The sequence below is a fragment of the Odocoileus virginianus genome, chromosome 4, assembly GCF_023699985.2.
Source record: "Odocoileus virginianus isolate 20LAN1187 ecotype Illinois chromosome 4, Ovbor_1.2, whole genome shotgun sequence".
NCBI lineage: Eukaryota > Metazoa > Chordata > Mammalia > Artiodactyla > Cervidae > Odocoileus > Odocoileus virginianus.
The window spans coordinates 14,884,908-14,900,344 of record NC_069677.1 but is presented as its reverse complement, the minus strand read 5'-3'; the positions used below and the strand labels follow the sequence as shown (position 1 = coordinate 14,900,344).

At 46.1% G+C, this 15,437-nt stretch overlaps 1 protein-coding gene across 3 annotated transcripts in view; it reads right to left on the bottom strand.

The window, feature by feature from the left end:
* XXYLT1 (xyloside xylosyltransferase 1) overlaps nt 1-15,437 on the bottom strand; it is a 178,530-nt gene that overhangs the window by 67,388 nt on the left and 95,705 nt on the right. For all 3 annotated transcript variants that reach the window (XM_020877848.2, XM_070466207.1, XM_070466208.1), the window contains one exon: nt 10,596-10,728. In XM_020877848.2, coding sequence (XP_020733507.1) covers nt 10,596-10,728 — 133 coding nt within the window. The remainder of the gene's footprint in view (nt 1-10,595; nt 10,729-15,437) is intronic.

Below are 15,437 nucleotides of genomic sequence, written 5' to 3'. Positions count from 1 at the left end.
CATCGAAGGATCAGCCAATAACCAAAACCTTGGGAAGGTCCAGGCTGACTAAAAGAGGCATTCAGTCAGTTTTTTGCCTCAGTGAACTTTCAGACCCAAAGTCTCAAACTGGCAGTTCTTGAGCTGAACCCGGTGTACCATTGGGAGTTTTTTGGCCACCGGACTTAATTACCACTATTTTAAAATCAGGACCTCTTACATTAACAACACAGATTTATGGCTTTTCTTGGGGAAAAAAAATTCAAACACCTGGCAACACTGGGCTCATATTCATGCAAAATAAACAAGATCATCAAAAACACCAGTTAAGAACTAGGGCGTAGATGGGTGTTCAATCAACTGTTCTCCATCCTTTTATGCCACAATCCATTTTTAAACCTTCAAAAGCTTGAATTACTTCCTGGAGGCATTTACCTGAAATTACACTGCTACAGGCTAGATCCTGAGTTCCTGAATCACAAATGATTCTTGTGCCTGTTACAAGATGTTACATTAACTAGATGATCCTCTTTGCTTCTGAGAGCCTAAAAAGATGTTCTCTCATTTTAAAATAAAAACCACTCAGTATCTGATCCCAAATGTGACATGGCACGTGGACTGGAGACTGGGGCTCCTCTGCCCTGTCCATGCAGGTGGCTGCTGGGCACCTACACCCACAGCTGATCCAGGTATTCCATTTACCCACACCTCTCTCCCAGGTTGTGGCTGCCTGTTTCAGTCTCCTCTGTACCAACAAGGCCCCAAAGGTTCTCTATACTCCTTTCATACAAAATGTATTGCTTGATCATCTGTATCAGAAGTCCCCAACCTCTGGGATCTAATGCCTGATGAGCTGAGGTAGGGCTGATGTAATAATAATAGAAGTAAAGTGCACAATAAATGTAAAGCATTTGAATCATCCCCAAACCACCCCCTCCACCCCCAGTCCGTGGGAAAATTGTCTTTCATGAAACTGGTCCCTGGTGCCAAAAAGGTTGGGGACCACTGATCTGTATGATGCCTTTAACCTCTGAAAGCAGCTGAGAGGATGTGAGGTGTGAGAAGAGAGATGGCCTAAAGGACCAAGATCACACCGTACTCTTCCCAAACTCTGCTGACATCTTGGCAGGAAGGAAGAGGCAGAAGAAATGCAGATGCTTCTCTGCTCAAGCTTAAGTCATTCCTTCTAAAAAAAAATATGATTCCCCTTTACATTTTTACCATGCTTAGACACTATCTTCCAGGTTGAGAGCTGAATACAAATGAAAGATAGTGACATTATTAGGAACATGAAAATCTCGTTCACTGCTGAGCCAAGTAAGAGCACTAGAATTATATTCCTTTCTTTACAGTTCCAAGTTCATGATTCTTGGATCCAATGAGATAAGATGGTCCTAGCAGTTAGGGAAAGGGTTTCCCTTGCTTACACTCTGTGCAGACCCTGGGCTTCATTTATTAAGGGAGGCTGTGTTTCCTTACAGGGCCAAGGGGGGTCAAGGGGAGCCAGAGAAGCAGCCTAATGGACTGGCACTCACTCCACGCTGTCTGATAGTAATGAAGTCCCACGAGCAGTTCCCTGACCTCACATTTCTGAAGCCCATCTGGATAGCAAACCTCATAATGAGTGTTCACTATAGAGGCATGGACAGGTAGATTATTATATGGGAAGCAATTCTGGTTCCTTGCATCTCCTTTTACAAAAAGTGATAGAAAAATCTTGAAGACAGGAATGCTGGGGATGGCTAGGTCCCTGGATCAAAGTGCTCCTATGGGCAGCTCCTGGATGTGGGGGGTCAATTCTGCCACCTCCAAACAAAAGATCATAGGAATGCTCTACAATTAACAGTTAATGACCTGTAGTCACCCAATGCAAGAGTAGGAGCTAAGCGGTTCATTCTAAACTCTGGTCCAGGTGAAACGCCTGATATTTCTGCAGTATCAGTTCTGCAGTCAACCTCGAGGCAGAGGGCCTCAGGGCTGACTATCCATTTCAATCACCTGCAGAAATGCAGTCATGTGGCGGAAATGTGAGCCAAGGTGGCCGTGGAGCCATACTGCAATCCCCCTCACGTGGAGCCAGTCACGCCTAACTCAGCCCTTTTCACACGCTGTGTGTCACAGAAAGTCCCTCCTGTACATGTGTCACCATGATTCAGCTATGCTATTTTGCCTTTTTTGCCCAGAAAGATGCTTACAGAAAAGTCTTTTTTTGCTGCCCAGATTACAAAGGAGGATTTCTCAAGAAGATGTTTATCTGGCAAAAGAAACAAGTAGTAATGCAAAGAAGGACCGTCCTCCCAGCCTGTCATCCTTTGCTGGGCCTCTGCCAGGCAGGGCCCCCAGAGAAGCCATCCAGGGTGGTGGTCCCACCAATGAGGCTGCCAGCTCCTGGAGCACAGGGTCGAGTTTCTCTCTCCTGCTCAGCCAGGCCCACAGCCATAGCCTGCAGGGGAGTTTTCCATCTGTGAACAGGGCCAGATCCATCTAAGCATGCTTCCTGGAGGCTATACCTGCACAGCAAACCCCAGTGCCCTCCGAAGAGACCTTTCAGAAGAAAGACAGAAACATCACACACATACACACACACACGCCTTAGAATTCTGACAGCGGATTGTTAAACTGAGGATGATGTGGGCGCATACAAAGTTCCCAGTCCCTACAGGAAAGTTTCTTTGTGGCTCATCCAAGGGAAACCTCTAAACAGCAGCACCAACTTGAGGTTTGCATTTTGGGTGTTTGAGTCTTTACTGAATTCCAACTGCCCATCTCCCTCACATTATAATCTCCTTGAAAGCAGGAACCATGTGATCTACCTCATAATTCCTCAAAGCTCCTAATCTTGTGGTTCACACATGATGAGCCCAATAAAAACTGAGAATAACAATGCCATGGATTGTCTCTAAAAAGAAAAGCGATTTCTATAAAAACACCAGCAATGGGCCTATGGACTCTTATTTAAGAACTGGTTAACACATTGTTGAGGAAGTCCCCTCTTATTAAACAATGGTCCCTTCATGTATTCAGTCAAAATCTACTGCGTGCCTGGTACCTGGACTGCACACCCCAAAGTGAGCATGCAACCCGGCCCCACCCACCTGCCCACTCATCTCCTCACTCATTCTTCCCGGACGTGTGTCAGGCGCCATGCCGTGGATCTTACTGATTCAGGAGTGCCAGAGGACTCACACTGCACAGGGTGACACGAGAGCTGATGCGAGCCGTGTTTTCAGAGAAGGGAAGTCCCGCACACGGTCCCCACCAGGACCTCATCTCAGCCAGGGTGCTCAGCCTTCAGGAGCCTCCCTGACTCCGTGACCTTCAGATGACATTGGCTATTCACAACTTCCCCGGGGGCACAGCCATCAGAGAAGAAATAATTACATTAACAGTAACACAGTTCCACTCAGGTTTTCTGTATGCAGCGTTTTCCTTTTAAAATACATTTTCCCAATATTGCCATTAAAAATAATAATCTTATAATATTTTTATCTCTACCACAGAGCAGGTATTTTTCCTCTCCTTTTATTAGTGACTCCTGCAGGGGCTCGCCGCTGGGTTACACGGGCTCTGCAAAAGCAGTCAGCCTTGTCTTCTAACTCCCAGGGATGAAGGATACAGGGCTTCTTCATCAGCTACTATTTTAAAAGCTGGCAGGTTTTTCTCTCTTTACTCAGATTTAACTCTAATAGAAACTGACAGGTTCAATCTTGGTTAATTTTTTTAAAAACCCACAAGAACAAGAGCCAAGAAATTCATCCTCAGGTATCAGCAGAAAGATGAAAATCTACTCTCTTTCATCTGCTAGTCCTAGCTTACTCATCCTGAAATGATGGTGGTGGCAGAGTTACCTTATAACGCAGCGCTTCATGCCTGGTGAACAATGGACCTGAATTTATATGGGCTGTAAAACCTTCCAGACAAGACTACCACATTAACATCCTGACATAAGACAATCTGGAGAGGGATGGAAAATGTCACTTGGCTAGAAGTGTCTGTCTGTTTTCCTCCCTCATATAAACTGATTTCAGGATGAGGAACCTGAAGACAAAATGACACCATGAGTTCATACAACCTCTCCGCTCCAAATCCAGAAACAAGCACATGGAATTTTTTTTAATTATAAATTTAAAATGACATTTGCCAATGAAATGGTCTGCTGACTGGGTTTTCTTGAAAATAATGGGGATGCCTGGGAAGGGGCGGTAAGAGAAGATAGATAGGAATAAAGATGAAGCAAGGTTGGCTCAGGGTTGATAATTACTAAAACTCCGTGAATATTATAACACTAAAGCACCTACAGTACTACATGATTCTGTCTACCTTTGTCTATGTTAGAAGCTTTCCAAGATAAAACATAAAAAAATACGTATTGCGAGACTAGCAATGTTTAATACAGGAATACTGAGTTAGGGATAAGGATGGCCATGTTACACTGTTTAGTGAATAAAGAAAGATGCACAAAGGTATATAAAGTATGACTGCACTTACACACACACCACTGACAAATCTGTAGAAAATATCTGTAAAAATAATCATCTTTGTATACTGCTGCAATTTTTACTGAAAATGTATTACTCTCATATTTTTTTAAATCAAGGAATGCAGCAGAGGAAGGAAAATAGTAGGGGTGAAAAATGAGACAAACATCTCCACGGACAAGAAACCACTGGAGCCAAGGGCTGGAGTCCAGAAGCAGGTAGTGGCCAGAAGTTCACTCTCAGTGGGGCACTGAAATACCCGCCAGGCCCCCAGCCAGGCTCTCGGTGTGAAACAGGGGACAGGCGCCTGCCTCAGCAGTCTGTCCTCCTCACGTCCCCCGCCCTTCCTCCTGCTGTGATCTTCTGCACACAAACCTCCTGCCTCTTTGAGCTCCTGGTTTCTGACAGAGGCACATTAACATTTCACTCCATTATTGCGGACTCACTGTTTTCTCCTGGTAAAACTGTCAGTTTCTGTTTTGCAAATACCTTATACTGCTTCTCCTGGAGAAGGAAATGGCAACCCACTCCAGTATTCTTGCCTGGAAAATCCCATGGACGGAGCAGCCTGGTGGGCTACAGTCCATGGGGTCGAAAAGAGTCAGACACGACTGAGACTTCACTTTCACTTTCACTTTATATTGCTTAGGGTATATAGTGAAAGTATAAAACCAGCCTGCATAGATTCTCAATTCCTGATGGTGCTTTTCTCAGGGGATGGAGAAGAACACAGCACCCTAGCTGCAAGGAGTCCAGGAAAGAAAGTCTCAAGCCTTTTTGTCTCCCATAAAGGGAGGCAGGCTTATATAGCAGGAAATTTCTCAAACATAGGAAGCGGGTACAGATGCTGTTTTTGTTGTTGTTTAGTTGCTAAGTCATGTCTGACTCTTTGCAATCCCATGGACTATAGCCTGCCAGGCTCCTCTGTCCATGGGATTTCCCAGCAAAAATAATGGAGTGGGCCGCCATTTCCTTCTCCAGGGAATCTTCCCAACCCAGGGATCGAACCTGTGTCCCCTGCAATGGCAGGCAGATTCTTTACCATTGGGCCACCCAAGAAGCTATGACAGATGCTGAGAAGCCAAGATACCAGCCCTAATTATGCTAAATTATCAGTTGCTCCAGCTTTACATACCATGAGGGAGCTGAACCTCACAGATTAAGTGAGCTCCCTAAGGTCACAGAACTAAGTGCCTGAGTGGGATTGGATAAAGTTGCTATCACAAATAAGAAATGCTAGTCTGTGCCAGATACATTGTCTAATTTAGCTTTCGATCGACTTCACCATATATACTATTATACAGCATTGCTATAATCTCCAGGTCTCAGCTAAAGAAACTAAAATTCAGAAAGGTCAGGAAACTTGCCCAAGGTCACACAGCCATAAGTGGCAGAGGTGATGTAAGTCCACGTCCTCCCCTCCTACTTCTGTGCTAGTCCTCACTTCCTTCCCAACATTCCTGACAGCCCTTTTCCAGTGCTAGGGATGGGAATAAAGAACCCTGAAAATAAGTTAGACATTTTTATTTCAAGCATCTGGAAAGAGGTTAGGCTGGCACAAATGCTATCAATAAAAACCACAAGACCTAAAAATGTAGAAGAGTGGACATCATTAAAGTATTAACCACAAAAGCAAATTCCTGCCTGGTGTCATTATCAGCAGTTGACAGGATTCGCTTGCTGCTTCCACCTCATGGTGGGTTTGGGCTCAAATCAGCATAGAGCCAGCCAATGGAGGCAAGAGAGAATGAACCAGAAGCCCGTGGCTCCCATTAATAAAGCTACCATTCAACAGCTCCTCAGGTGGCCAGCCTCAACACAGAGTGACCATGACCAATGGCTGCTACCCCAGCTCCTCAACACACACACTCTCACTCACTCACTCCAGGCTCAGCAGGAGCCCTGTGGCCTGAAGCTACGCCGTTGCCAGGTGTCCTCGCTCCAGGGGCCTGCCCAACTTCCCAGGCCACAGTCTGGCCCTGGCTCCTGCAGAAGGGTGGGTGAACCTCAGGCCTGGTGTCTGCCGAAGACTCTGGAGGCTGCCTCTCAACTTCCTGCCTTCCCGCTGGCTTCCAACTTCCATACCCTTTGTTCCCATTCACTCAAGGATCTTATAGAAAAGCCAGATCACTCCCTGTTGCTAAAAAGGGGGGTTTTAACACTTGAGTAGGGGTAGAACTGCTAAATGTAGAAAAAAAGAAGGGAAGGAAGGAAAGAAACCCAGCAGGATACCCAGTTACATATCAATTTCATTTAAAGAATACTTGTTTTGTGTAAGTATATCCCCTTACAATATTTGGGGATATACTTACATAAAGCAGTTGTTTGTTGTTTATCTGAAATTTATTTAACTGGGCATCCTGTATTTTAAGTGGCAACCATATCTGTTGTGGGTGGGGTAGAGTAGGAGGTATACAGAACAACAAATCAGGTGGAAAGGAAAACACAAACGGAGCTATGATGATTAAGGGTGGGAAGGAGGAAACGTTCTTTACCCAGAGTCTCTTTTACACCAGAAACGTTCATGTGTTTTATTTCATTTGAGCGTTTCAGCAATTCTATGTATTAGACATGTCTATCCCCACTTACAGATGAAAACACAGAAGTTCAGAGAATCAATTGACTTGCATAGTGTCACATGGGTAATTCGTGAAAGGCAGGACTATAATCCACGGTTTCTGAGTATAATCTGAGTCATTTCTTCTATGTATGGCTGCTCTGCCAGGTGATACACCCTTACAATTTTTATAAGTTATGCACAAAGCGGGTCTAACAGTTTTCTTTATTTTCCAATACACTCATAAGGAAGAAAATGCTCAATGGCATCCTGGATTAACACATATTTGAAACACAGCTGTTCATGGCTAAAAAGCACGAGACCCATCTCCCCTTATTTCAACTAACCACACTGCCCAACTAACTAGAGTTTCCTAGCAAAGTAGAAGAGAAAGAATCACGAAAGGAAGGACAATGTTCCACCCAAGATGACCACTGCTCCCCATTTTTCAGATGAGGGAAGTCATGAGACATTTGACTCAACAAAGTCTTACAGGGGCCCAAGAGGAAAGGCTCCTTAATCAAAATGCTAGCATCCCATGAGACATCATTTTCCAGAAAATACAGCTGATGTGGTGCTATGTTTGGGACGGGGGGTGGGGGGGGATTGTTTTTTTAAAAAGCTATTTGTCAAAAGTACAGTGGGAAATACTTTCTCTTCCAGCCCCTCAAGCTTCTAACATTCATGGCACACAATCAAAGGGAAACAGCCATAAAAATGACTTAATATGTGCCTTTTTTGAGGTATAGTAACTCTCGGACAAGTGACTATAAAAATAACACAGCTGAGAAGGTCTAGATTTATTTCTGCTTAGTGAATTTCCAGATCAGAATGCGCTCTGTTCATCAGCTAAGTTTGCTTTTGTGCTGTTTGGTTTCTAAATTTCCTTTCTTTGCACAGATGCTAGCAGATTCTGTTTATGATAAAACCTTGCCCACCTCACAATCCACATGCTAGTTCCTGGGGGAGGACCGGGTGCCTACAGAGGAAGGCAGACAGCCACGGGGATTCCCCACCAGCTACACCAGCCAAGTCTACGGAGATGGGACTGAAGCTATTTTCAGGGGCCTGGCTCTGCCGGCCCTGGTTCAGGCCTTGTTTACTTCCTTGCCTTCATTCCCCCTCCCTACAAACACTCACATCCAGGCACAGACTTCACAGCAGCAGACAGCTAACACTCGATCTTTGGGGCTACTCCAGTTTTCTTACGGAAGATGGCAAAAAAACCACAGTTCCCTGCCCCAGCCAGCAGCAAATGCTCCCAGCCTCAGCCTGAGACAGAAGGCAAGTATCAAATTACTCAGAGCCGGGTGGGGACAGATCAACACAGGGCAGTCATTGCAGACTTAATTGTCAGAGGTCTTTAGAAACATTTCGGCTGGAAGGGGACAGAAGAGGGGAAGAGCAAGTAAAGGACTTTTCATTTCTGTTGCTTCTGACAGAGTGAGCCCTACAAACAGGGCATCTTCTGGACTTTATCACCAGCCATGCTACAAGAGTCTCCTCTGTCTCATGTCATGGTGCAGAATGAAGGATTCTGAACATGAGGAAAACTCAATTTCATTTTGGATCTAAAATCTTTCCAAGGTTTCCTTTGAAAAGGCTAATTAAATTGATTTTAGGTTTCACTGTTTCTAAAATCTTCAATGTACAGAAAAGATAAATTCTGGTCAATAACATTTAAGTTAAGCATGATCAAGTTTTCATCTGTATTACATGAGGAAAATTCTAAACCAGGGCTTGAAGGCCTCACAGCTCTAATTGCACTTAATAGTCAGCCTGGTTTAACGATCCTCGGGGCATGGGCCTTATATAGCGGTGAGGGATTCACCAGCTGACAAGCAACCTCAGGATGAGCAAAGATGACTCGGAAATGGTGAGGGTCAGAAGGGCTGGGATCACAAATGCCAGGGCTGGAGGAGGGTGGTCTCACAGCCCACCTGCTCCCACCCTCAGATGGCAAGGCCAAGCCTGGTGACCAAGCTGGGACTAGCACATAGGACATCAGACTCTTGGTTCAGTGTTCCTTCCATCTCCTCCCCTGGTTTAACAACAACCACAGACCGAACACAGGCCTTGTGTGAAGGTGAAGGAAGGGAGCGGGGTGGGGTTGGGGCATGCTGCTATGAGTGCAAGGGCAGGTGTTTGCCCAAAGTCTCCTCTTCCCCACCCACAGCACGGTACGGGGCTCTACTGCATGACTCCGGGGCAACCTGTGAGAGGATTATGTAAGGGAAACAGCCCACCTGGTCCAGGAGTTATCAACTCACTCAGAGGCCTAGCAGGAATTTCCTGTTATGTGATCTGGGTCTTGCAAATAACTACAACCAAGCCAAGGCTGTCACTCTCCTCTAAGAGGACATGCGTGTTCTTGAGTCACTAGTTGCCCTGCCACTCTCCGCAGACTGGGCCTGGCTCTGAGAATGCCCACAGTCACCCACCAAGGGTGGGCCAGCTCAGGGGGGCAGCAAAACCCCAGCTCCAGGCTCTGGGGGGGCTATGGCTCTGCCCGGAGGAGGAACAGTCAGCAATGTGGAAGTCTCTGTACCCAGGGTCATGGGCCTGGTTTATAATGAAAACCTGCAGGTGCTTCTCCTTCTCCTTCTCTTTTTAAATGTTTTTAAATTGTAAGATACATATTACACACAAAGGAATACACGCAAACACATGCACAGCCCCTCAAGCGGAGCACAAAGCACTGCAGTCGCCCAGGGGCAGTGCCCACCCGTGTCCACGCCCCTCCCACCCCCCACCCACTCCACAGGTAACTGTCATGCTGCTGTTTGGGACCGTCATCCCTTGGTTTTCCTTATGGCATTTACCACTTGCATATACATCCCTCAACAGTACAGTTTAGTCTTGCCCATCAGTGCACGTAGGTACCTGTCTGCTCATTTTTATCTCAAGTACTCAACTGGATGAATATATTATATTTATCCATTCTGTTGTCTATGAGCATTCAGCTGTTTTCAGTTTGGGCTACTACAAATGATGCCACAATGAATACTCTTGAACGTGTCTCCCGGTTCTCAATGCTGGAGTTTCTCTACGCTGAGCACCTGATAAGGAAAACACTATATATAGCACAAGAATGCACTCTTGACTCGACTGGTCAAGGCCCATCTGTGCACGAAAGCTGTGCGGCCTCTCCCTCCCTGAAAAACACTGACAAACCTGCTCCCCTTACACAGAGGAGGGCTTGCTGGTGACACAGAGGCCAAGAAAACTTAGTTCATCACCAGACAAGCAAGTTAAAGCTGCATCTCAACACCTCCATTGTAAGACAGAGCCTGAGATTTTAAAATTCTGAGCTGAACCAGAACCCACAAATGGCTGGGCTTTCCACAAGAAAAAAATGTCACCAACTCTCCCAAATGAATGAGTTAAGTAAGCATCTATGGTCTTGGTGTAGACTCCGCTGCCCAAACTATTTACTGTAAACAATAAATGCAAAAGTGTCCCCAAGATGTTCAGTGCAGAAAGACGGCAGACCCATCAATCCCATCTGCGGAGGGTGGGGGGGTGGAGGTGGTAAGTCAGAGAGGGTTCCTGGAGGCCGCAGGCCAGCTGCTCCCACGTACCTGTACACTGGCTGCATCTCCCGTGCTATGCCAATGATGGCGCCTGGCAGGAAGTTGTCAAACTCCTCAAACAATTCCCGGATGTTGGTCTTGTACTTGAGGTCTAGGTCCAGCTGAATTATCCGCAGGATCTCTGGAGGAAAGAACAATACAACAATGAGACAGGGACATACCTCCCGGGAGGCTCAGTCATTGACAGAGAATGAAGTGAAAGGTGCAGAAAAGTGTACTGGATTATTCTTGCTATCACAAAATAATGCAATGACACCACCAGAAACAAAGGCCCTTCATCTACCGGCAACCCCAGACTCCCTAGAAGCCTTCACAGAAGACAACTGCCTCATAGCTTCCCTTCTGGTTGCAGATATACACTGTAAAACTAGGTGACCAAATTCTCTAGTTTAGATGACTGTTTTGGTGCTTCTCTCTGCAGTACAGGTAGTAAATGACCCATAAGTCATTGTTGCTTCAGCTTTTTATTATTATTTCTGCAAATCTAGATATGTGCGGGGTTAGGATGCTGACCCAGAGAGAACCAGCTAAAAGACCTCAGATACTGTTATGTTTTTAATCCACTGTCTGAAGGCTAACTCAGCTATAATTAGACAGACACCTGGCTCATAAGAGCTGTTTGCTTCCATTGCCCCCAGATGACTGAGGAGCAAGAAGGGAGGAGAGAGGTGCTGAGTTCATTCTCCATCCTTCATCCAATGGGCCTATCGGAGTGTCTGGGCTGGTACTGTCAGCAGGGGATCAGACACCAGGCTGACTGGGCCCTGCCCTCAGGGAAGGACACAAAAACAGAGAAAGGGTACCTAGTGCTGACGTGACATGGAAGAGGGGCCTCTCGGGGTCAAGTGATGATGGAGAGTAAGTACTCCGTCCTAAGGGAAGCCCTGGCCTGGGCATCAGACCACGTGAGAACAGATTCCAGTTCTGCTGCCGATTAACTCTGTGATCCTGGGTGAATTATTTCACTTCTCTAAACTTCAGTTGTTTCATTTGCTAAAGTGCATATGATACGACAGGCCTGGTGAGGCTGTGATGCCGAGAAAACTAGATAACAGGTGGGGAACATCACCACAGCTGTAGATGCCACAGGAAGCCAGGGTCTGGAGAGGAGGGAGCTTGCTAGAGCTCGAGGCAGTCAAGGAAGACTTTTAGTAAGAACACCAGGCACCTGCCTCATCTCTCTCCCAGCCCTTCACCAGCCCAGATGCAGAGCATGGTGCTGTCAGGACCCACGACCCACGGAGGCTCCCTAAAGACAGGGACCCCCATCTTTGGCATCTCAGCCTCCATCCACTCACAGTGCAGGGTTTAGCATTCAGTAAATGCTCAGGAACAGCTGTGGAATTCAAAAACCATTATCTAGTTTATGGAGAAATCACAGATTATGATTCAAGAAAAGCTGATTCAGTAGTCCCTGTTCTATTTTCCTTTGTGACACAGAAACAAAACCTTAACTGACATCCCATGTGAGTCTTCGGAAAAAAGTAGGTGCGCATCCAGCTGCCCAGGCCAGAGGGCAATGGGCTGCTTCTCGGGCCCCTGTGGGAAGTGGGTGGAGGAGAATGGGCCCCAGGCCAGTGTGGACCCAGTGGTCAGCTTTCCTTCGCACTGCCCACACACGCATAAATGTGAGCAAAACTGTTGCATCCTGCACTAAACACAGCAATCACAATAACCACCACCTAGAGGCTGGGAAGGGTCCTGGAGGGCAGGAAGCCCTTGTGGGAAGGGTGATGAGCCTGCAGCCTGGAGGGCAGGAAGCATTTATGGTGATGTGGCTGCCTCCTGAGAAGCTGCTCTAAACCAGGACGGACAAGAGAGGCCACAGGACAGAGTCTCGGGGCACCTGCTGCTCTCAGAGGTGGCCCTGGACAACACAGGGGAGGAAGCTGATGGTGACCCTCAGGAAAGACACTGTATCCCAGGAGAGAATGTCCAGGCATGAGTAGCAACCATCAAGACATCAGACGGGCAGCCCCACCACACACACCCGCTCCAGCCACTTCTCACCTGTCTACTGGTGCATCCCCTGCGCCCCGAGTTCCCTCACTCAAGGTCTCAGGCAGCTCTTTCACAAGACAGAGCAGAGCCCTCATGAGACAGGGGCAGGGGGGGCACCATCATCCAAGAAGAGAAAGCACAGTATCATGGGAGGAGGAGGTGAGAGACCTCACAGATGTCTGGTGCTAGTTTTGTGGCATCCTCAGGGCTGTGAAAGAAAAGGAACTCTCATTCTCATGGCCCTAGAAGACTTCCAATAATATGAGTGATGGCCACAAAAGAAGAACGCTTTCTCTGAGTGGTTTTTGAGTGTCTAGTATTACTACACAGGCGATAGTTTTAGTTCTCAAAACCACCCAACGTAAGTGGAGTTATTCCCACGTTTAGATGAAGGACCAGAGGCTTCTTGTTATAGTTCAGTTGCTAAGTGGTATCTGACTCTTTGTGACCCTGTGGACTACAGCATGGCAGGCTCCCCTGTCCTTCACTATCTCCCAGAGGTTGCTCAAATTCGTGTCCATTGAATCAGTGATGCCATCCAACCATCTCATCCTCTGCAGCTCCCTTCTTCTCCTGCCCTCAATCTTGTCCAGCATCCGGGTCTTTTCCAATGAGTCAGCTCTTTGCATCATGTGGCTCAAGTATTAGAGCTTCAGCTTCAGCACCAGTTCTTCCAATGAATATTCAGAGTTGATTTTCTTTAGGATTGACTGGTTTGACTCCTTGCAGTCCAAGGGACTCTTCAAGAGTCTTCTCTAGCACCACAATTCGAAAGCATCAATTCTTCGGCACTCAGCCTTCTTTATGGTCCAACTCTCACATCCATACATGACTACTGGAAAAACCATAGCTTTGAGTATATGGACTGTTGTCACCAAAGTGATGTCTTTGCTTTTAAAGGTTAAAAACAATAGCCCAAGTCTTTCAACCAACAAGTGTCAGAGCTGGGATCTGAACGTAGGTTGGCTTGACTTGAAAGCCCAGCACACTCTTCCCAGTAGCCCCTGATTCTGCTCTGAGGAGAGAGGAGTTCCAGGGAGGCAGATTTGGGCTCCAGTGCTACCTGCATAGGGGCTGGGAGCACACAGAAATGCCAAAGACCTTGATAGACAAAAAGCAGAGTGACAGCCTGGCCAAATGGGAACTACGTGGATGTCCTCTACATAAAAGTAGTTCATTATAAAGAAATTCCTGATAGAGGGGCCGTTCAGTCTGTCAATCAGTCATTCTTCCTTGAAAGCCTACCATGTGCTGTGTGTACTCCCTGGTTTTTCAAGATCATCTAAATCCCACTTAATCTGCCCAAAGCAGCCGGAATACCTCCTTCCCTGGCCTGTCTGGACAGGTCCCGGGCAGAGGGCAGAGCTCAAGGACATGAGATATCTCTTGAGGAGACCCAGTTCCTGCACTTGAGCAGAGCCCTGGCCTTAATACACCCCTCAATAAATCTGAGCACCTTCCCAGTCCTTCAGGGAATGACTGGGAGTGAACTTGGAAAGATCACACACAGCCAGAAGATATATGAATTTGAGATGCTTTAATATATTTTGTAACTCCTCCTTGGTAAGGCACCTTTCAGGAAGGGTTTGCTTAAAATTGGGAACACTTCTTTCTTTTTTTTTTCATCCAACCATCCTCTTTTTTTTTAAATTAATTAATTAATTTTACTTTACAACATTGTATTGGTTTTGCCATACCTTAACTTGAATCCATCATGGGTGTACATGTGTTCCCCATCCTGAACCCCCCTCCCACCTTCCTCCCCATCGCATCCCTCTGGGTCATCCCAGTGCACCAGCCCAGAGCATCCTGTATCATGCATCGAACCTGGACTGGCAATTCATTTCACATATGATAATTTACATGTTTCAATGCCATTCTCCCATATCATCCCATCCTCGCCCTCTCCCACAGAGTCCAAAAGACTGTTCAATACATCTGTGTCTCTCTTGCTGTCTCGCATACAGGGTTATCATTACCATCTTTCTAAATTTCATATATATGCGTTGGTATACTGTATTGAAGTTTTTCTTTCTGACTTACTTCACTCTGTATAATAGGCTCCAGTTTCATCCACCTCATTAGAACTGATTCAAATGTATTCTTTTTAATGGCTGAGTAATATTCCATGGTGTATATGTACCACAGCTTCCTTATCCACTCGTCTGCTGATGGGCATCTAGGTTGCTTCCATGTCCTGGCAATTATAAACAGTGCTGCGATGAACATTGGGGTGCACGTGTCTCTTTCAGATCTGGTTTCCTCGGTGTGTATGCCCAGAAGTGGGATTGCTGGGTCATATGGCAGTTCTATTTCCAGTTTTTTAAGGAATCTCCACACTGTTCTCCATAGTGGCTGCACTAGTTTGCATTCCCACCAACAGTGTAAGAGGGTTCCCTTTTCTCCACACCCTCTCCAGCATTTATCGCTTGTAGACTTTTGGATAGCAGCCATTCTGATTGGTGAGTAATGGTACCTCATTGGTTTTGATTTGCATTTCTCTGATAATGAGTGATGTTGAACATCTTTTCACGTATTTGTTAGCCATCTGTATGTCTTCTTTGGAGAAATGTCTGTTTAGTTCTTTGGACCACTTTTTGATTGGGTCTTTTATTTTTCTGGAATTGAAGTGCAGGAGTTGCTTGTATATTTTTGAAATTAATTCTTTGTCTGTTGCTTCATTTGCTATTATTTTCTCCCATTCTGAAGGCTGTCTTTTCACCTTGCTTATAGTTTCCTTTGTTGTGCAAAAGCTTTTAAGTTTCATTAGGTCCCATTTGTTTATTTTTGCTTTTATTTCCAATATTAAGGGAGGTGGGTCATAGAGGA